Source organism: Oppia nitens, unplaced genomic scaffold (genome assembly GCF_028296485.1).
Source record: "Oppia nitens isolate AA-2021 unplaced genomic scaffold, nextdenovo-longstitch-racon4-pilon3 scaffold1_pilon_pilon_pilon, whole genome shotgun sequence".
In the NCBI taxonomy this organism is placed as follows: Eukaryota; Metazoa; Arthropoda; class Arachnida; order Sarcoptiformes; family Oppiidae; genus Oppia; species Oppia nitens.
This window is the reverse complement of record NW_026533199.1, coordinates 1889341-1911693: the sequence shown is the minus strand read 5'-3', so window position 1 is coordinate 1911693 and position 22353 is coordinate 1889341. Positions and strand designations below refer to the sequence as shown.

Here is a 22353-nt window from a genome sequence, read left to right as displayed (position 1 = left end):
TATCCAGTGTATGTGCCAACCAATGCATACAACGGCGGTCATCATTGTTTTTGATGACTGGCCTCCCGGTGCCGGACAATGAGTGCCGCATTGATAACAATAATTGCCGTCTGAGTGTTATCGTTGGTCTCATTGTAGTTAACATTACATTCATATTATATTAATTTATATTATATTATATAWATTTTACAAAATRTTTGTTTAAATAATTTTAACGATTTAGTAGTTATTTATTGACCACAAAAAAATTGTCTATAATTTTATGATAATTTGTGTCCAAAACATTGACTGATTGAATGGATAATCAAAACCAAACAAAGTATTTACAAAAAAAAAACAATAGTTTTGTTTACAAACATGTGATCAATAAATAGTAATCACTTCAATAATATCAACATTTTTAGTGATAATAATACTAATTATTATTAGAAACTAATTGTGGATTAAATCGAATATCAATTAGTATTTCGAATGTTTTTTGTTTAAACAAAAATGCATTTTTAAATTGTGTTAAAAATATATCAAAACATTGCATTACATAATAATAATACTGTTATATACAGTACACATGTGAGGGACCGTATTATAAGTTATATTCAATTGTATTGTTTAATAAAAGGTGATAATAAATGAATGAATGATAAAAATGAAAGTTTTAGATAAATATTTTATATAAAAATTATTATTATTTTTAGTTAACATTTAGATATCACGCGATCAATAAATTTAATACAAAATTAACTGAAAACTAAAAAAAACACAATTTTTTAAATCAAACTTACAGTTAGTTTTATATAACGTTATTTGAGACACAAATACTTCAAATAAAAGTATTGAAAAACTTTGTGTTAAAATTATTTTTTTTAAAAACAACATAAACTTCTGTAACCCTATTGATTGACAAATGGGATCAAATGTTGACAAATGTATGTCCACTTCATCTACTTCTGGCAACCGATCGGTCAGTGTTATCGGTGGCGTCAATGGTGGCCATAGTTTCGTAGTCGACCTAATCGTTGGCTTTACTTTCAGCGCTGTTGTTATAAAACTTTTGGACAAATTTCTTAATTTTCTAATAAATATTTAACATTTTGTTTGTTTGTTGTTATGAATTAAAAAGTTTGCAAATATTTGATATTAACAAAAAAATCATTAAAATATTTATTATAAAATTTTGATTAATTATAAAAACCTAATACTTATTTTGAAACGTTATATATGTGTAGTAACTGTACAGTACTTTACACTGTTATATGTGTTATGCAATGCAATGTTTACTCTATTAAAGTGTTAGAAATTTGTATAAAAAAATTTATTGATAAATATTGAAAACATAGAAATTGTAAATTGAATTTTGAATATAAAAATTATTATTAAATTTATTTATTTATTATATAAAATAACAACTAATTTATTGACCAATCATTTAATGGCACTTCACTGTAGATCTTATAGTTTTATTAGACAATTATTAGTCAATTATGTTAAATGTAAACACAATATAAATAATTTAATATTAGTTAATAATTGTTATGTTATTCAACAACAATCATCAGCTGTCAGTCAAACCATTAATAATAATGGATTTACCGGTAATTGTATTCAAACGAGACATCATTCATCATCTTCAGCAGCGATGGTTCAACTATCAGATCTTACAGACAAATATAAGACACAGTTTAAAGGTTTTTAAAGGATTATCTTTTGACAGATAAATAACAAAAAAATTACATTAATTTTTGTTTTTTTGTCCCATTTGTTGACCACCAGTGACCCACTCGACCAGTCGTGTAGCCGATCACTATGTTTTTGCCAACAACGAGCTCGACCTGTCCGACATCCAGGTCTACGGTTTTGACTACGACTATACACTAGCCGTCTATAAAGAGTCGCTTAATTATCTGATCTACGATTTGGGACGAAATGTTTTGATTGATAAATACAAAGTAAGTGTCTTTTTTTGACCGACCGATCGATTAAATCCCCGATATATAATTGTGTGATATCTCGGGCTAACACCAAATACCTCCCAAAAGTACCCGAAAGATATCAGTCAATTGGATTATATACCGGACTTTGCTATCCGTGGTCTGCATTACGATGTCGAGCATGTAAGTCATTAGTAGCTATAAGTGATAATCCTATTGATCCATTTGGTGACATATAATAGATGTTTTGATATATATTTAAAGGGATTACTAATGAAAATCGATTCGTTTCATTTGATCCAATTGGGAAGTGTCTACAAAGGATTGACACCTGTCGACGATGAAGAAGTTCTCAGCATTTATAATGGTTATGATTTGTTTGATTTGAGTTGTTTTTCTTTGTGGATAATTACCGGTAAATAGATAATTGATTGATTGATCTAATATCCATTTGATTAGGCAGTTATGTTCCCCGAAAGATCATCAGATCCACAGAAGGAGAGGTATATTGTTTCATAAGACATACTCTAATTGCAGATCTAATTTGATTTTATCTATTGATTAAATAAACAGCAAATACGAATGAAACAATTGAACGATCTCTTCAGTGTACCTGAAATATGTTTGCTCTCTAAAGTTACCGACTATTTCATCAAAAACAATATCACATACCATCCGGAGATTATCTTTAATGATGTTCAGGTGATAAACTATAAAGTCTTTTACCAGTAAAAAACAATACAATATATTTTGTTTTCGTTACCACAGAATGCAGTACAGAGTATTCATCCGGTAATCCATAAGATGCTTAACGACCAGATGATCGGTCAGTATCTGGAAAGACATGACTCGCTCATCACTTTTCTGAATCGACTCAAAGAAAATAAGAAAAAGATGTTTCTCATTACAAACAGTCCGTTTAAATTTGTGTAATAATAACAACAAAATTGACATTTTTTTAAAAATAATTTTCATAAAAATCTGTATTTAACTTATAATTAAATTATTATGTTTTTTAGTGATTGTGGTATGAAGTATATGATTGGCAACGATTGGATTCAATTGTTTGATGTGATAATTGTTCAGGCTGGCAAACCTAAGTTCTTCAATTTGAAACACAAGTGAGGTTTTTTTTTTAAAAATATATAATTTGATATACATTAGGATATAATTTGTTTAATAATAATAGTATCAAAAATTATGTTTTTAATATTACCGTAAATTATAATAAATAAATAAAATATAAATTTAATAATACAGACCATTCAGACTCTACGATATGAACAATGATTGTCAACTATGGGGAAAGGTATCAGCACTAGAAAAGGGACAAATCTATATGGAAGGAACTGTTCATCATATGCTTGAGATGACCGGTTGGAAAGGCAATACAATTCTCTATTTTGGTGACCAAATCTATAACGATTTAGCAGATATTACGCTCAATCATGGCTGGAGAACAGGTGCCATCATTGCTGAGCTAGAAGTATACCAACAATTTATACTGAATAATGTCTATAAAGCGATAATTGATAATAATTTTTTTCGTTGTTTGTATAATTCATTTCCAGAGAGAGATCCAGACATTTAATACACAAGAGTTCAGAGAAACTGTTAGTACATTGCAAGCATTGCAGCTATTGATCGACGAATCGCACAAAACAAATGACAGTATTTTATTGGACGAACTGATCCAACAAAGAGATATTATGAGGTATGATATGATGATTAGTGTCTGTAAACAACTAATGATTTGATCCAAACATTTCCAGAGCCCGATCTAAAGCACTGTTCAATCCACAGTTCGGTAGTATATTCCGGACGCATCACAATCCGACATACTTTTCCCGTCGTCTGTTCCGTTACTCCGACATCTATATGTCGTCGCTGACCAATCTGTGTCACTATTCGTTGAATCATATATTTTGTCCGCGAAGAGGTCTGTTACCACACGAAACACATGTATGTCAGGTCAATATAGATGAAGAAATCAAAGACAATCTACAAAAGTTCTAAACGTATCGGTAATTGTTTTTAAAAAATATTCTCAATTACGGTAATTAGTTATTTACCGTAAAATACAGATCTGTGAGTTAAAAAAACCAGATTATATACAATGATTGATAATTGTTGTTTGAATCTGTTTATTAAATTTAATGATTAAATTTATTTAAAGAAATATATATACCGGTATATATATGTATATAAATGTATATATACTATATATTTAATGTAGAGTAATATTCATTATAGGAATAATAGATTATATAATTTAGCGATAATAAGTTATGAATAGCAATAGCACCTGAAATTGTAAATAGTATATATAATATGATATTTAGTGTATAAGATATATGAAATCAATATTTTCCATAATTATAATACTGTACGAGAAATATTGAGTTAAAGTTGAGATCATAATAATGACAACAAATTATTTGGTGTCTATAGTTAATGTCTGTCATCGGTGGTCAATGTTTATCCATTGATTCTATTCTTTTCATTGTTAAATATGGTAAACAAAATCAATTGAATCAATTGCCGATCGTTATGGTCATCATAGTTAAGCCCAATTCCATCGGTCATATGTTTAACAACAAGGTCTTCACTAATGTCTTCATTTTTGACGTCTTCGATATACTTGTGAGTAACATCTGTCTCGTAAAAGTGAAAATATGAGTCGCGTACTAACAGTCCGTAAAGGGAATCGTTGGCAAAATTATACGACACGTTATTATCGGCCAAACATACGAGTTGTGCCAGTAGTTGACACACGTGTTGCTGAAACAGTTTAATGGGTTTCTCGATATTCTCCGGACAGTCAATTGGTTTGAAATCTGTGCGAACGGTCGCCAACTTCTGTAGCGATTTATCATCTAAACCTTCGACAATATCTCCGTCGGTGTTTGTCTCATGAATTGCCATAAATAGTCGCTTATCGGGTAATGCCTTCAATCGGTTGCCAATATAACGGAACCGTTCGTAACGGTTAGTATTTTTGATATTCCAGTCCGACTCTTCTCCTAATAAATATTTAAAATGGTCTCCAAAGCCGTACTTAAATCTGAAGAAATTGACCAAATTATAGACAAATAACTCGACTTCCCAACAACTTGGTTGACATAATTGGCCACAAAAGTAATGAGGTTTCGGCACTCGTATCAAACTGGACTCGTCGTCCGTAATGATTTGCCACTCGTCTATAGTAGTTAACAAAAGTAACTTCAATTGTTAGCTATTATAATATAAAATTATCATAATATATATGATAAATACATTATACAGTCTATAAATTGATATCATATTTATATTATAAAAAAAAATAATAGTAAAAAATATTTATTATCCGTAAATCCGTATATCTGTATATTATATAATTGTAGTTATAATGATTATAATTACTTGAAAAAAATGATAGTTAAAATGTTTTTTTTTTTTAAATAAAAATAGTGTACCGTTGGGTGGTTTCAGCGATCGGTTGTTTGCAAACAATTTGGACTCATTTAGTGGACAACAAGTGGTCAGTATATTAAGATACCAAATAGTTTCATCAGTTACGTAACGTGTGTTCAATAAATCAAAATCAAAGCCTAAAAAACATATAATAATTTTTTATATGATATCTCAACTAATCTTATCATTTGAATCAAATGATTTTGACATTACGTTTAAGATATCCATCTCTATGTTTATTGAAATCATTGCAAAACTTATCGATATCCAGAGTGTCGGCCAACCAATGCAAACACCGACGGTTGTGGTCATTGGTGTTGACAGACCTACCGATACCAGACATTGTGTACCGCTTTGGTTGCAATAATTGTCTCATTAGTGTTGGTCTCACTGTCGCTAACATTGTACTAATTGCTATATTATTATTACAGGTATATTATAATACCTATAAATGTTCAAAACAATTATTATCAAAATATATTTTCATATGTCATATATAATAATAATAATAAATTTATGACACCCTATAGTTTCAAAATACTTAAATCATATAAATCATATGTCAAAAAAAACTTTTTGATTTTTTAAAAATAGCATTTGAAAAAACAATCAAATATTTCAATTTAAACATTTAATATATTCATATATAATATAAATCTTATGCAATACTACCACATATTTACTGTACCAATATTAGGGACGGTATTATAATTTTATAATAACCTAACTAAACAACAAAAAAATCTTAATAAACTAATTTAAATCTCTGGTTAATTAATAAATTGAATAAAATCCTAATTAAGTTAATTATTTATCATAAAAATCCAATATTAAAAATAACAAAATGTGTTGCCGTAAAATACAGTAGAGTTCAACCGTAAAAATTATCAAAAATAAAGTATCGTTAAATAATATTTTTTTTAAAAAAGTGATTCATAAATTGCATTAAAAAAATTATTGTCATAAATTAAATATAAATTAAATTTTTAATGTAGCATTTATTATAGATGAATATAAATAATGTATAATTTATATAAAATCAATTTTTACATAATTATTATAATACGAGTTATATATTGTGGTAAAGTTGAGATCATAATTATGACAACATTAATATTGTTGTTCCAAAATCCGTGTCCGTCATCGGTGGTCAATGTTTATCCATTGATTGTCTGTTCTTTTCATTGTTTAATATAGTAAACAAAATCAATTCAATCAATTGCCGATCGTTATGGTCATCATAGTTAAGAGCTACTCCATCGGTCATGTGTTTAACAATCGGCAATTCAATGCCTTTTTTATGGTACTCTTCTCTGATGTCTTCGATATACTTGTGGTGAATATCAGTCTCGTAAAAATGAAAGTATGTGTCGCGTACTAACAGTCCGTACAGTGAATCGTTGTCAAAATTATACGACACGTTATTGTCAGCCAAACATACGAGTTGTGCCATTAGTTGACACACGTGTTGCTGAAACAGTTTAATCGGTTTCTCGATATTCTTCGGACAGTCAATTGGCTTGAAATCTGTGCGAACGGTCGCCAACTTCTGCACTGATTTATCATCGATAGCTTCAACAATATCTCCGTCGATGTTTGTTATATGAAATGCCATAAATAGTCGCTTATCGGGTAATACCTTAAATCGGGTGCCGATATAACTGAACCATTGGTTGTTTTCATTGTCTTTGTTCTCATTCTTGATATCCCAGTCCGTCACTCTTCGTAATTGATAATCAAATTGTTTGTAAAAGCCGTACTTAGTTATGACCATTAAGACAACCATATTAACAAATGACTTGATATCCTGAGAATTAGGCAAACATAATTGGCCGCCAAAGTTATGAGGCTTCGGCACCTGTACTCGAATCTGGCCATCTTTATTGATGACTGACTCGTCTATTAAAAAAAATATAAATTGTTATACAAATATTGACAATATATTAGCAAATGTTTTCAATTTTGTAATTATTATTATTTTTAAAAATATAAATATAATAAACTAATTATAGTTATAAAAATGCTTTTATAAGTCTACCGTCGGGTGGTGTCAGCGATCGGTTGTTTGCAAACAGTTTAGTCTCATTTAATGGACAACAACTGGTCCGCAGTTGAAGTGCACAAATGGTTTCTTCAGTTACGTAACGTGTGTTCAGTAAATCAAAATCAAATCCTTAAAAAACATATAATAATTATTTTTTAAATGATATTTCAATGAATCTTATCATTGAATAAATTATAAATGATTTTTGACATTACGTTTACGATATCCATCTCTATGTTCAATGAAATCATTGCAAAACTTATCGATATCCAGAGTGTCGGCCAACCAATGCAAACATCGGCGATGTTGGTCACTGGTGTTGACTGACCTACCGATGCCTGACATCGTATACCGTTTAGATAGCAATAATTGTCTCATTAGTGTTGGTCTTATTGTTGCTAACATTGTGTTGATTATTATATTTATGTTATGTAATTAATACTATTATTTTTGTAAATATTTTTACAATAAAATGTTTGTTCAAAACAATTATTGTCAACACTTAATATATAAACAACTAATATGACTAAAACTAAACTACTATATAATAATTATTTATTAAATTTAAATCAGAAATATTTCAATAACTATTTTTTTTGTTTGTTGTTTGAATGAATAATAATAAAAAAAAAAGTTTTATTGCATTTTACAAAACACTTAAATTAAAACACAACACAATATTATACAGTATTATGCAATACTATAACAACATTGCTGTCTGTAGTATACAATATACTGTATCATATATAAGAGGGAAAGTATTATAATTTATATTACATGTTTGATGTCCTAAATTGTATTTCAATATATAAATATATTTATTTTATATACTCCCTTTGGGTGGGGGGGAGGCGTAGGGTGAAAAATCAATGATAATTAATAATTATGTCTTTATGCTTAAATATGTTATTAAAAATAAATTTTTATTTTTACAATAAACTATTAGAGTATATTTATTTTATTTTATTTTTAAATTTTATTTTCATCAATAGTTCAATTAACTGATTTTATGATAACTAAATATTAATAACTAAGTCACTAATTAGTATTTTTTTTAAAAATTAGTTCAAATGTTTCTATAAAATTAATAATTGTTTAATAATAATAATAATATTCTGTATCTATACTACTATATAATTTGGAAATGTTTATATATTTATATATATATATATATATMTCTGTCACACTTTTGCGCGTTACAACAATTAAAAATTATTAAAATTAAAATAACGGTTAAATAAAAAGTATTGTTAATTAAACAGTTAGTTTTTTAATTTTATTTATTGTTGCACGTGTAAAGAAAAAAAAACATTTAAATTATATTATTGAACACGTAGAACTACTATAACTACTATAACTACTATAACTACTATAACTACTATAACTACTATAACTACTATAACTACTATAACTACTATAACTACTATAACTACTATAACTACTATAACTACTATAACTACTATAACTACTATAACTACTATAACTACTATAACTACTATAACTACTATAACTACTATAACTACTATAACTACTATAACTACTATAACTACTATAACTACTATAACTACTATGACTACTATAACTACTATAACTACTATAACTACTATAATTACTATAACTACTATAACTACTATAACTACTATAACTACTATAACTACTATAACTACTATAACTACTATAACTACTATAACTACTATAACTACTATAACTACTATAACTACTATAACTACTATAACTACTATAACTACTATAACTACTATAACTACTATAACTACTATAACTACTATAACTACTATAACTACTATAACTACTATAACTACTATGACTACTATAACTACTATAACTACTATAACTACTATAATTACTATAACTACTATAACTACTATAACTACTATAACTACTATAACTACTATAACTACTATAACTACTATAACTACTATAACTACTATAACTACTATAACTACTATAACTACTATAACTACTATAACTACTATAACTACTATAACTACTATAACTACTATAACTACTATAACTACTATAACTACTATAACTACTATAACTACTATAACTACTATAACTACTATAACTACTATGACTACTATAACTACTATAACTACTATAACTACTATAATTACTATAACTATATAACTACTATAACTACTATAACTACTATAACTACTATAACTACTATAACTACTATAACTACTATAACTACTATAACTACTATGACTACTATAACTACTATAACTACTATAACTACTATAACTACTATAATTACTATAACTACTATAACTACTATAACTACTATAACTATTGACTATTACTATTACTATAACAGTATTTATGAATAGTACTAAACTGTAGCATGACGTCACTCATTAGAATACAACTCTTTTAATACAATAGAATTTATTTTTTTTATTCATTTTGTGTATTGCTTTCGTACTGTTAACATGTCTTCATACACTAAAATAAAAAATTTTCCTTACAATACACAGTGTTATGAATGCCGACTCCACTCCTTCACAGTCCTATACAAATGCTTAGACTGTGAAGTTAAGCTTTGTAATGGTTGTGTTACAACCATTACCACCAATTGTGTCGGCTGTGGCCGATTAATTAAAAAAGGGCCACTTTCCCGCAAGTTTTGTGTTAAAAAACACAAATTTGACTAAAAAGTCATAAAACGGCTCTTATAAGAGCCCCAAACGGCCCTTTTCAGGGCCACTATAAATAAATCAAAAAAGAAATACATTTTACGACTACTACTACTATTTTTACTACTACTACTACTATTTTTACTACTACTACTACTACTACTACTACTACTACTACTACTACTACTACTACTACTACTACTACTACTACTACTACTACTACTACTACTACTACTACTACTACTACTACTACTACTACTACTACTACTACTACTACTACTACTACTACTACTACTACTACTACTACTACTACTACTACTACTACTACTACTACTACTACTACTGCTACTACTACTGCTACTACTACTGCTGCTGCTACTGCTGCTGCTGCTGCTGCTGCTGCTGCTGCTACTACTACTACTACTACTACTACTACTACTACTACTACTACTACTACTACTACTACTACTACTACTACTACTACTACTACTACTACTACTACTACTACTACTACTGCTGCTACTACTACTACTACTACTACTACTGCTGCTGCTACTACTACTGCTACTACTACTACTGCTACTACTGCTGCTACTACTACTACTACTACTACTACTACTACTACTACTACTACTACTACTACTACTACTACTACTACTACTAYTACTCATATTACTAMTAYTRCTACTAYTACTACTAYTACTACTACTACTATAATATTAATATTAATTAATTATTTTTATTTAAATGAAAATATTTTTTTATAAAATGGAATGTATTTTCAATCAATCACTGCTCTCACATAACATTCGACACTATAGCTATCGTATGCGTTGATGCTGTCAATCAAATTGTAGAGACAACGCATACTATAGATATAGTGTCGAATGTTATGTGAGAGCAGTGATTGATTGAAAATACATTCATTCATAAAATACTATAACTACTATAACTACTAAACTACTATAACTACTATAACTACTATAACTACTAAACTACTATAACTACTATAACTACTATAACTACTATAACTACTATAACTACTATAACTACTATAACTACTATAACTACTAAACTACTATAACTACTATAACTACTATAACTACTATAACTACTATAACTACTATAACTACTATAACTACTATAACTACTATAACTACTATAACTACTATAACTACTATAACTACTATAACTACTATAACTACTATAACTACTATAACTACTATAACTACTATAACTACTATAACTACTATAACTACTATAACTACTAAACTACTATAACTACTATAACTACTATAACTACTATAACTACTATAACTACTATAACTACTATAACTACTATAACTACTATAACTACTATAACTACTATAACTACTACTAATTAATAAATAATAATAGTTAATAGTAAAAGTAATAGTAGTATTTATTAAGTTATTTACGGGGACTAACTAGTTTATATACAAACAAAAAAATTATAATCAAACCAATAATAAAATTTTATTAATTTGTGTTTTTTTTAACTGTAACAAGACTTATGCTATACATTATATACTTTTTTTTGAAAATAATATTTAGATATTCCTGTTATTCCAATTGTTATTATTTTTGTTTAAAATTTAAATTAAATTTAATTATTATCAGCAAATAATTGTCGTGCGCTTATAATTATTAAACACTTTATTTTTAATAAATCAGATTTTAATGATAATCATAATTTTTTTTGACAATATATTAATAAAATCTTTATGAAAAATAATATTTATTTATTTTATTTTTTTGGTTAAAAAACTATAGATAATTAATTACTCGAAAAAAATTAATAATAATAATAATAATCCTTATTTATGATACATGTTTACAGTATTATACAGTTTAGAATTAATATAATTAAAAAAAACAAAGTTTTGTCGTAAACAACAACACAAAAAAAACAATTTATGGATCTTTCGGATCAAACTCTGGAGACATTAGACTTGGCTGACGATGATTGTTGACGACTTGTTGACGATGAAGACAACATTGAACTCTTCAAAGTCTGTGTATCACTGCTGATGGTCTCTCTGCCCATAATAACCGATACATCTGTAATAAGATTGCTTTCCTGTTTTAAAAAGTGTCCGAAATTTTCTGAATAAAATCGTTTTTCATTTGGTCTGGTTTTGCGATAACAAACTAACCGATAGATAACTACTACCAGTCCTACAAACAAACTGAAGAGCAAAACAGTCAAATAAGCGATTGTAATGCACCGGCAATACGGTTGTAAACTGTCGTCAATGCTGTCCACATGATATTTATGTACCGATACCATGGCTGCCATGATTATGGATCCGATAACAATAGTACCGATGATGACATATCGGATGAAAAGCCAGGTTCGTCTGTTGACAATACGTTTATAGTAATACTTTGCTAACAAATAGTAGATAAATAATAAACCAATTGTTAGAATAACTGATACAGAAATTGTGACACCAATTGTTATCCAACACAAGTGTTCTCTATGAAGACACGTGTGATTAGTAAACGACAATTGAATATATGGTTTGTCTGGACATATATTGATTAACCCCATGAGGAACGGAATCATATAGAGTGTCAATAATAGAAATACTATATATTCAAACCAATGCATTACTGGGGCCGGCATCAGATCTACAATATTAATCTTATCGGTACACTTGACCATTGGGAACAATTGGTGATCTTTGTCCAACATTGTCGTCATTATTATCGATTTTATCGATTTTTTTACTTCAGCTCTCAAGCCATTAGATGTCATCATATCTCTGATCTCAAGAAATTCTATGACTGCTTCTGCAGTATATGAACTATGATTGATCCGTACATAATGTATACCCATTAGTGGTCTGTCTTTATTCAGTATAAATCTTATGGCTTTGAGATCTTTGCTAACGAAATAACAGTTACGTATCAACATCTTCGGTGTTGTCGAAAATCGGGTAATAAAACGTTTGTTACGGTTGTATAGCGAAAAACTAAAAGTTGTCGACTTTGAAAATTTGACGCACAGTTTACTATAGGCCAGTGTAATCAAGTACTGGTGTTTAGGCTGATTCCTACACTTATCGGACATTTGTGGCAATTCGTTTGTCGGATTAGATCCATAGTAAAGCCAGAGTGTCAACAGGACATTGATTAGGAAGATTGTTATCATCCAAGACAGTGGTAGAAATGACAGCCAGGGCTCCTTAAATACGACTATTGAATTGTCTAACATGTATGTGGTGTGTATACCAGTGCTTAAAAGTCCAGAATTCAATGTTCAATAAATTTGTAATTCAATAAAAACTACAGTTTTTTTAACAGTTTATATTACAATTATAAATTTGAATTTTTAAATCATTGATATATTGATATAAAAAAACTAATAATAATTAATCGCGCGCTGTAATAAAAAAAAATAATATTGTTTATAATTGATTCACTAGAAAAATTTGGAAAAACAAAATAAATTAGTAAATCGCAACTCAAATGTATTAAATATTTTTTTTTAAAAATAGTTGAATACAAAAATCAATTATAAAATCTTATTTGAGGAACAATTATTAATTAGTTGCTAAACTATTAATTAGTAAATCAATAGTTTGTTTTTGATTGACAGTTGAAATATTGAATTAAAGATAAGGTAAAGATATGGGCGGTTGTTGTGGTAAGAAAGAGGAAGAAGAACCAACCGATGGTCCCGAACCTGAAAGTTCGGCTCCGGGATCTAAAGCAGCTGGAGGACAGGGACCGTCACAAACTGGTTCGGCCATTGAATCTAAAGCCAGTCAGAATAAGTCCAAAGTCGACGAAAAGATGGGTTCGAAATTTATGGCCAAACCATCGGGTGTGTCAACTGCCGGTTCGTCAGTCAGTGGTACCGGTGGTTCTAAAGCAGGTGGTTCCAAAGCTGGTGGTTCATCAGTATCAGGTATGGGTTCGTCAGATGCCGGCGGCTCTACTGTCTCTGGTATGGGAGCATCGCAAGCGGGTTCATCAGCTTTCGGCTCATCATCGGCTGGTAGTTCTACATCTGGTTCATCGGTTAGCGGTATGGGTTCGTCAAATGCCGGTTCCTCTGTATCGGGATCTCAGGTCGGCGGCTCATCTGTATCGGGATCTCAGGCCGGCGGCTCATCTGTGTCGGGATCACAGGCCGGTTCATCAATGAATTCAAAAGTCAAGTCATCCTCAATGGACTCGAAGCCCAAAGGCTCCAGAGTTATAGCGTCGGCCACAGGATTAGCTATTAATAGCAATAAAAAGTAATTTAAAACAAAAATTTAAGACATTATTAATAAGTGTTCAGTGAATGTCAACTAAACTAATCGATCAAATAGTTTGTGTGATTTTTTTTATTAGCAATTAGTTATTGATTTTTTTTGTTTTGTTTAATGATTTAGTATTTTTTTGTTTTTTGTTGAATTTATCTTTTATTAAATTCAGCAAAAAATATACAAATAAAATGTTATTTAAAGTAATATAATTTACTAATACTTTTAATTTAAGTCAATAACTGGATATTAAAATAAAAATTTTGTTGATGAAAAAATAACTTTTAATTAATTTATTGGCAAACAACAAATCTTTACAATTTTATACTAATTAGTAATTTAATTATTACCATAAATATAATGTTTTAAAATAGGAAATAATAAAACTTTTAGCACTGAAATTGAACGGAAATTTTTATAACCATTTTTGAAAATAAAAGCAAAATTTTTTGAAATCATTTTATTAAATGTTCATAACTTATGAATCATAAGTAAATTATAGTTTTATTATTTGTAAATATGTATTTTAATATCATATCAATCAATTTATTTATATTGATATTAATTTCAATAGTAATTTGTCAAAATAATAATAATATTGACACAAAATTTCCAATAATATTCACACCAAAGAATAAATTAGTATTAAATAATAACCAAGGTATTTATGGATCATATTTTGGATATAGTTTGAGTGCTATTCAACAAAATGGTAACAATTAGTAAGAAATTTAATTTAATTACAAAATATTTTTTTCTCTGATTAATGTATTTAAAAAATTAAATAATAAATAAATATTTTTTTTTTATAAATATAATAATAATAATATCGATTTTGGATAAGTGTTATGATAGGAGCGCCTAAATATCAATCAAAAACACTTAGCGGTAACTCAATAAAAATCGGGGCATTGTTTCAATGCAATTGGAAAATAAAAGACATGACAAATAAAGATAGTATTGAATGCAATGAAATTGATTTTAGCAAAAGTAGTGTTAATTTTTTATTAATTGTTTTCTTTATTGACAATACAATGGGAACGACAGCTAATCAATTGTTGTATTATTTTATATTTTTTTCTCAATATAACTACAGCCGCGATGACCGATAACATGAATTTGGGCTCATCTTTGGCATCAATTGGTGACCAGTTTGTTGGTTGTGCTCATCTATGGGAACGTAAGTATATATTTGAAAACAATGTTGATCGTAATTTACCAGTTGGCCGGTGCTATCGTATTGATCCGAAAACACAGAATCACGAAAGCTTATCATATCGGATAAATGGTGATCAGGTGACTACCGATGACGGTAAACCATATTACAGTCATATGATGAAGGGTTTATCGGTTGCAGTCACTAATCATTATCGACAACGACAACAAGTTTGTAAACTTATAATAATAATAATTATTATTATTTATTTTATTAATATTGTGTTTATAATAATTATAATAAAACTACAGTTATATTTTGGTGCTCCCGGTTTTATGAATTTTATCGGAAATGTTGTTATAGATTATAACTTAGCAATTAGTGTACTTAATCCGAAAACATTGACAATTAATAGCTATTTGGGTTACTCACTGACCATCGGTTATTTTGATGGACAACAACAACAATACTTAGCTATAGGTGCTCCAAGAAATGATAATTTTAATGGAAAGGTAATGTTTAATGTATAATAATTGCTGTCGTGTTGTGTATTATTGCTTTAATTACTGATGACTCTATAGGTTTTAATATATCCAATAAAAGCGACCACTAATGTCCTGCCGTCCAATAACTTTTGGGAAGTGTCGAGTGAAACACTGGACAAAGGACTGGGAGAATACTTTGCAGCCACTCTTGTGGCTCTTGATATCAATGGCGATACCAGGGATGAGCTTATAGTAGGAGCGCCGCTATACTCGCAACCAAATCAAAGAGAAATCGGAAGAATTTATATCTATTCGAGAGATGATAAGGTAATCAATTGATCCAAATCTAAAAGATTTATATAACTTTTTTTTTATTAATCAATATTTTTTTACACAAAAAAACAAATAGAAGAAAAAATTTTTGAATCAAAAAATCATTTACGGACACAAAATTGGCGGTCGTTTTGGAACAGCTCTATCGTCCAGTGATGTCAATATTGATGGCTTTAAAGGTATATTGATATTATCTATAATTGATTTTTGTTTGTCGTATAAATTTTGATAACAATTGAAAATTATTATTATTATTGTATATTTTATTTACTGTAGATTTAATAGTTGGCGCACCATATGAACAAAATGATAATAATAATATGGGTGCTGTCTATATTTATTTTGGATCAGCTAATGGTTTGGATACAACAAATCTACAAGTAATTTAAGATATATTATATTATTTATTACCTAATATGATTATTTTGTATAATTAGTTTGATCAGTTATAAAAATATAAAATTAAAAAAATTATTATTTATTTAGAGAATAGGATCGGAAATGTTTTCAAATGTCATACAAGGCTTCGGTATAAGTATTTTAAGTAATAGTGATTTTGATGACAACGGTTATAATGATATACTCGTTGGCTCTTATTTATCGGAAAATGCTATACTTTTAAGGTAACTATTTATTTTTGTATCATATATCTAATTAAATCATTAACTTAACTAAATTATAATATCCATACTATAAATAAATAGGACTAAACCAAGTGCTACATTAAATATAACAAATATAAGTTTTGAACCGAAAAAAATTAAAATCGATGAAATAAATTGTAATAACAGACAAAATTTTTGCTTCAAAATTTATTATTGTGTTCAATATATGGGAAAATTTATTAGAGATTATCCAATAATTTTAATCACTATTGAAATAACCGATAGAAAAGTGCAAAAATTGAGAGCATTTTTTGACAAAACTAAAACAACAAAATTACAGATAAAAAATAATAAATTGAAAGCCAATAGAGATCAATGTTTCAATAGTCAGATAATACTTAATGTAAGTTTTGAAGACAACAATTATCATTTAGTTTTCAATATATTGATATATTTATTTGGTTATCAATAACACACACATACAAAAAAAAACTCTAGAATCCTGAAAATTTGGACGATATTTTGACACCAATTGAATTTAAGATAACAGTCGACATCGAGAATGAGATGACCACTAAATTTTGTAAAGACTGTCCCATCGCTGACATACATTCAGTGTATGATTATGTAAGACCTATTGACATCAATCAAACTATGTTTTTGGTGACAATTTAATATAATTTAATATATTTTTGCATTTCAAACACACACACAACTAGATTGACTTTGAACACGGATGTCAAACAAAACAATGTTTGTCTCAATTAACAATGACATCCGTTGCCAAATATAAGGGTCAACCGATTCATACCAATCTTATTGATGGACTACACAATACCATTGATATCGAAGTCATTGTTGTCAATGCCGGAGATTTTTCTTTCAATACATTTTTAATCATAAAAATTTCATCAAATTTGTTAAAGTTCACGACTAATGCCGAAGACTATTACAATTGTAGGGCCATTGAGGACATCTCTATCTATAAATGTGATGTCACTCTTATACTACAAAAAGGTCGATCCGTTCGTCTGAATCTACCTTTTATTGTGTCCGAGATTAAGACCAACGATATTATCAAAATTGATTTTCAACTCAATAGTAGCAGTAATATTGATATTACAAACAGTAGACTAACCGATTCAATCAGTTTACAGATCATAAGAGATTCAAATTTGACAATATTTAGGTATTTAATTTGATATTATATTAATTTATATGTTAAACAGTTACAGTAAATAATAATTAAAAAAATGCTTTGTAAACTAATTGATATGAAATAATTTATTATTGAATTGTTATATCCAGTGATCCAGTGGACGGGTTTTCAATTTCAGATAATACACGGCAGGAGATATTTCACGTGTCCTATAATTTGATAAAATCGGGTCCCAGTCCTGTAACGGATGTATTTATTGAACTACAATTGCCACACAATATCATAGTTCCCAGCAAAGTATAGAAATTATTTATTTGTTTGTACATTAATTTCCAACAAAAAAAACATTTATCATATACTGTAGTATTATTTATTATTAATTTTTTTAAACATAAAAATTATAATAATTTTTTTTAGTATTCTCGCATCAAATGTGATCTATTATTTGCAGCACAAAATCATACAGAGTTTCCAATTGTTAATAAAACACTTGATTTGGTAATTAATAGTTGATTTTAAAATTATTTTTTGTTTTTGTTTGGTTTAATTAATATCTATTAAATAAACATTAATTTAATATAATTTTACAGAATTGCGAAAATGATTTCGAGATCAACAAGTGTTCAACATTTTCGTGTCGTTTACCAGATTTCAATTCAGGCTATTATAGTGAACCGGTTAGACAATTACTGTCGCTATCACTTATACCGGACCAGACTAGACATCTGGACTTCGAAGATATCACTTTGAAAATCATAACTCATCTGAAAGTTACCGAAAATCTAATCAAATATAAAACCCAACCAATCATTTCGTCGACAATTACTACCGTTTATATGGCAAGACATGAGCCCATCAAAGATCAAGGAATTAAGCCGTGGATTATTATTTTAAGCTCCGGTATCATCGGTATAATCGTATTAATAATAACTACAATTGTTTTGATTAAAGTAAGTGCTGATACAGTATATACACAAACAGAAATTAATATCTAATTAAATTAATATAATTATTATTTATTAAATAAATAATAATAAAGTATGGATTCTTCAGACGTAAAAAATTGGAAGAAATTGAAAAAATAAAGAAAAGATTGTCAATGAATATGGAAATCAATGACATCTACGGTATTGAAGACCACAATGAAAATAATGAAGAAGTTGTAGAAGAAGAAGATAAAGATAATAACAATAATCATTAATAATTATTATTATATTTTTAAAATATATATAAATTATATTATTATTGAATATTTAAGTGATAACTACAGTATTTTATATAAATTGATTTTTAAATTGTTTATATACGGTATTAAAGTACTGTAAATACTTTATATCTGTATATTAAGTAAAATTTCTCTATTATTGCAACAATTATTTGCTATTTGAAAATTATATTAATTTAGTAGTAGTTTATTATAAATATATTTTATTTATTTAAGTTATAACTACAGTAAAATAGATTTAAAACATAGTTTATGAATTATAATATAAACTATACTCAAATAAAATAAATAAAAAATAATAATATCATAAAAGTAGTAAATATTTTTTAAAAAACTTGAAATCAAAGAAAAAATCAGAATTAAAACAACTTTTCAATCCATTTGGTGATCATTTTGGTCATCACCAGCTGATTGTTGACCACCACTGGCTGTGGTGCTATCAGTGTTACCCTCGCGGATAACCGGTATGACAATATGGTTACCGGTATCTGGTCTGTCGTCGGTCGGCTTTTTCAGTGCTTCGACAATAAGCACTTTGTCTGCGGTCAAAGTGGACACAACAGTGTCGACTTCTACGTCATCGTCAAGCGGATAACGACGCTGAAAGCGACGACTCACTTGACTCAGACGATCGGTACGCTCGGAATGTTCGCCAGTGACCACAATATGGTTGTCCACAATCTTTACCGACAGTTCCTGTGCCTCAAAGTGTTGGACGTCCAGTTTGATGACCAATTTTCGCGAGTCGTTCTTCACCAGATCCGATGACGACGACGACTGTCCACCCGCTGATTGGCGGCTGTTTGACGGCTGATTGTTGGCCGCGGCTCCAGCAAACTGTGACCACATACCCAACAGTGCATCCAATCCTTGTCCATCACCAGTGCTCTCAGCGCCACATCGTTGGCCACAATTACCAGCAGCTGTAGCACCGGTAGCTCTTTGTTCATTGACGTCCTCCATCCACGATTGCATCTGTAGTTTCCAATGATTCCAGTCCTGATCCATAAGCGTATTGAACGCCTGTCCACCGGCGCCACCGCCTCTAATCAGTTGTGGTAACAATAACTCCAAGAAAGCCATTACTTTATTGTTGCGATTCAATCAAATTTCACAAAACAATTAAAAAAAAACTTTTATTTGAAATAACTTTCCAATAGTTAGTTAGTTATTCAAGACTTGATAGTTAACTGTTAGTGAAAAGTATAAGATTTTCCCAATGAATGAGAACTGTAAGCAAACTACCAGTGCTTATATAGTTTGCTACAAAACTGCTGTGTAATGATTTCTATATGACTGATACATATAGTAATAAACAGTGCAAGTGATGCAACAGATAAGTGCATTTAGTTTAAAACTTTTGCACTAACATAGCTGAGCTGTAAGAGCACAGGTAGGTTACGCATGTGTCGGTGCAATAAACAGTATATTGTTATCATACTATGATTACTACAGTATGTATTAAACAATTCTAGATGTTTCTACAAGTTTCTCCAAAATGACACTTCACTGCATTGCATCACTTAATTGAAAATAATATTTTAATTTATAATATATTTTACTAAACTGTGTATAGTTTACATTATAAAGTTTATATTTATAAATATTATTATATAATTATTAATTTATTATAATACATATTTACAAATAATGACTTGCAAGTTATAATAATTTTTTTTATAAAATTTACATATTAAATTAAAGTTATATTAATTTATAATTAAATAATATTTAATTTAGTGATCAATTAAAATAATTTTGTATTCATTTAATATATTAATTTTCAATAATACTACTATAATAGTAGTAATATTATGTGCTACAGTATATATCAATAAATTTTCATCATATAAATTTATACATATCAATAAAAGTATAATACAATATATTTTTAAACATCAATGTTTTTAGTAGTTAGAAAATATATAAATTGTATAAAAAAAATAACAACACTTAATTGTAATTATTAATTTATAATTTTTTTATATAGAAATATAGAAATTTATAGAAATTAAAGTAAAATTACTGTTGAAAATTGTTGGATATTAAAAAAAATAATTATATATTGATTTTTATTATTAATACAATAAACAATACAATATTATAAATATGTGAATCAATTACTTTTTGGTCGGCGAAGGTATAGTACTTCGGAGACCAACTCCGGGAACAAACTCTTCGGTCTGGACTTTCTTCGGCGCAATGTTTATATTACTTTGTTTGGGATCAGCCGGTGGTCCGAATTGGGTTCCCATGTTTAACGTTTCCAATGACTTGATGTGTCCGTATTTCAATTGATCCATAAATATTGTATTGTCCGACGATGAAGATGAAGATGAAGACAACGATCTGTTCTTTGACTTTACTTTAGATCTTTTTTTCATTTTCTTTTTCGATAACTTTTTCATCGATTTTTTCGGTGATATATTAATTGTCGTCGACTTAACTCTTTTGTCAGGCAGTTGTCTATTATCTCTTCTGCCAATTGGCGCCACTTTTTCTGATTGTTTTTTCTGTTTATCTCTCTTTTCCGGCTCTTTCTTCTTCTTCTTCTTCATAACACAAATATCTTTATTCTGTTCGTCCAATTGATCCCCAGTTGTTGACAAGTCATCGCTTCTTATGGTCACCGGTTCATTAGTCATCAGTTGTTGACAACTTCTTACAGTATATTCTTTTCTCAAATGTTTGTCGTTTTTATCGTGTCTTAGATGATGTCTATACTGACGACTATTTGCTTCAATGTCTTTGTTGTTATGTTTTATCAGATTATTATCAGTTTTCTTACATTTAAAACACAGACAAATATTCCCAAACATATCCACAATCTCTTGACTAAAGTAAGTATAGACCACACATGTCGTCAAAATTATAATCACCAAAACAATCAACAAAAATAACAAAATATATGCATAAAAGTCTTCGTTAATCATTAATTTTAATTTTATTTATTTCAATGACTGATTCAAACTTAACTGAATTTCAAACATAACTGAAACTATGATATAACTTATTAAATAATTCTAGA

The 22353-nt window shown here is 28.4% G+C and overlaps 5 protein-coding genes across 5 annotated transcripts; 2 read left to right on the top strand and 3 right to left on the bottom strand.

Annotated features, from left to right (window-relative positions):
- Positions 1-1514: 1514 nt before the first annotated feature.
- Positions 1515-5438, top strand: LOC128951748 (5'-nucleotidase domain-containing protein 3-like). Its single transcript, XM_054297014.1, has 12 exons — positions 1515-1685; positions 1771-1946; positions 2037-2111; positions 2193-2295; positions 2388-2431; positions 2502-2630; positions 2697-2857; positions 2948-3049; positions 3189-3414; positions 3500-3642; positions 3701-3952; positions 5379-5438. Exons 1-11 carry the CDS (start codon positions 1637-1639, stop codon positions 3942-3944), a joined length of 1452 nt encoding a protein of 483 aa, XP_054152989.1. The 5' UTR covers positions 1515-1636; the 3' UTR covers positions 3945-3952; positions 5379-5438.
- LOC128951753 (uncharacterized) lies at positions 4276-5784 on the bottom strand. Its single transcript, XM_054297021.1, has 3 exons — positions 5595-5784; positions 5384-5518; positions 4276-5128 (listed from the first exon to the last, which is right to left on the bottom strand). Exons 1-3 carry the CDS (start codon positions 5782-5784, stop codon positions 4407-4409), a joined length of 1047 nt encoding a protein of 348 aa, XP_054152996.1. The 3' UTR covers positions 4276-4406.
- A 698-nt stretch (positions 5785-6482) lies between these two features.
- On the bottom strand, positions 6483-7826 carry LOC128951752 (uncharacterized). The gene is made up of 3 exons (XM_054297020.1): positions 7641-7826; positions 7420-7554; positions 6483-7280 (listed from the first exon to the last, which is right to left on the bottom strand). Exons 1-3 carry the CDS (start codon positions 7801-7803, stop codon positions 6532-6534), a joined length of 1047 nt encoding a protein of 348 aa, XP_054152995.1. The 5' UTR covers positions 7804-7826; the 3' UTR covers positions 6483-6531.
- Positions 7827-13556: 5730 nt separating this feature from the next.
- LOC128951758 (uncharacterized) lies at positions 13557-14404 on the top strand. Its single transcript, XM_054297026.1, has one exon. The coding sequence runs from the start codon at positions 13740-13742 to the stop codon at positions 14355-14357; it is 618 nt and encodes a 205-aa protein (XP_054153001.1). The 5' UTR covers positions 13557-13739; the 3' UTR covers positions 14358-14404.
- Positions 14405-19697: 5293 nt separating this feature from the next.
- Positions 19698-20544, bottom strand: LOC128952811 (heat shock protein 23-like). Its single transcript, XM_054298256.1, has one exon. The coding sequence runs from the start codon at positions 20406-20408 to the stop codon at positions 19698-19700; it is 711 nt and encodes a 236-aa protein (XP_054154231.1). The 5' UTR covers positions 20409-20544.
- Between the last annotated feature and the right edge of the window lie 1809 nt (positions 20545-22353).

Excerpts from the sequence above, each read along its gene's own strand:
- LOC128951753 (XM_054297021.1), bottom strand. The coding sequence starts at position 5,784 with ATGTTAGCGACAGTGAGACCAACACTAATGAGACAATTATTGCAACCA. Across the intron at positions 5,519-5,594 it reads TAGAGATGGATATCTTAAAC|GCTTTGATTTTGATTTATTG; the intron begins GTAATGTCAAAA and ends TATGTTTTTTAG. Across the intron at positions 5,129-5,383 it reads ATCGCTGAAACCACCCAACG|ACGAGTGGCAAATCATTACG; the intron begins GTACACTATTTT and ends TAACTACTATAG.
- LOC128951758 (XM_054297026.1), top strand. The coding sequence starts at position 13,740 with ATGGGCGGTTGTTGTGGTAAGAAAGAGGAAGAAGAACCAACCGATGGT.
- LOC128952811 (XM_054298256.1), bottom strand. The coding sequence starts at position 20,408 with ATGGCTTTCTTGGAGTTATTGTTACCACAACTGATTAGAGGCGGTGGC.
- LOC128951752 (XM_054297020.1), bottom strand. The coding sequence starts at position 7,803 with ATGAGACAATTATTGCTATCTAAACGGTATACGATGTCAGGCATCGGT. Across the intron at positions 7,555-7,640 it reads TAGAGATGGATATCGTAAAC|GATTTGATTTTGATTTACTG; the intron begins GTAATGTCAAAA and ends ATGTTTTTTAAG. Across the intron at positions 7,281-7,419 it reads ATCGCTGACACCACCCGACG|ACGAGTCAGTCATCAATAAA; the intron begins GTAGACTTATAA and ends TTTTTTTAATAG.
- LOC128951748 (XM_054297014.1), top strand. The coding sequence starts at position 1,637 with ATGGTTCAACTATCAGATCTTACAGACAAATATAAGACACAGTTTAAA. Across the intron at positions 1,686-1,770 it reads ATATAAGACACAGTTTAAAG|TGACCCACTCGACCAGTCGT; the intron begins GTTTTTAAAGGA and ends GTTGACCACCAG. Across the intron at positions 3,643-3,700 it reads CAACAAAGAGATATTATGAG|AGCCCGATCTAAAGCACTGT; the intron begins GTATGATATGAT and ends AAACATTTCCAG.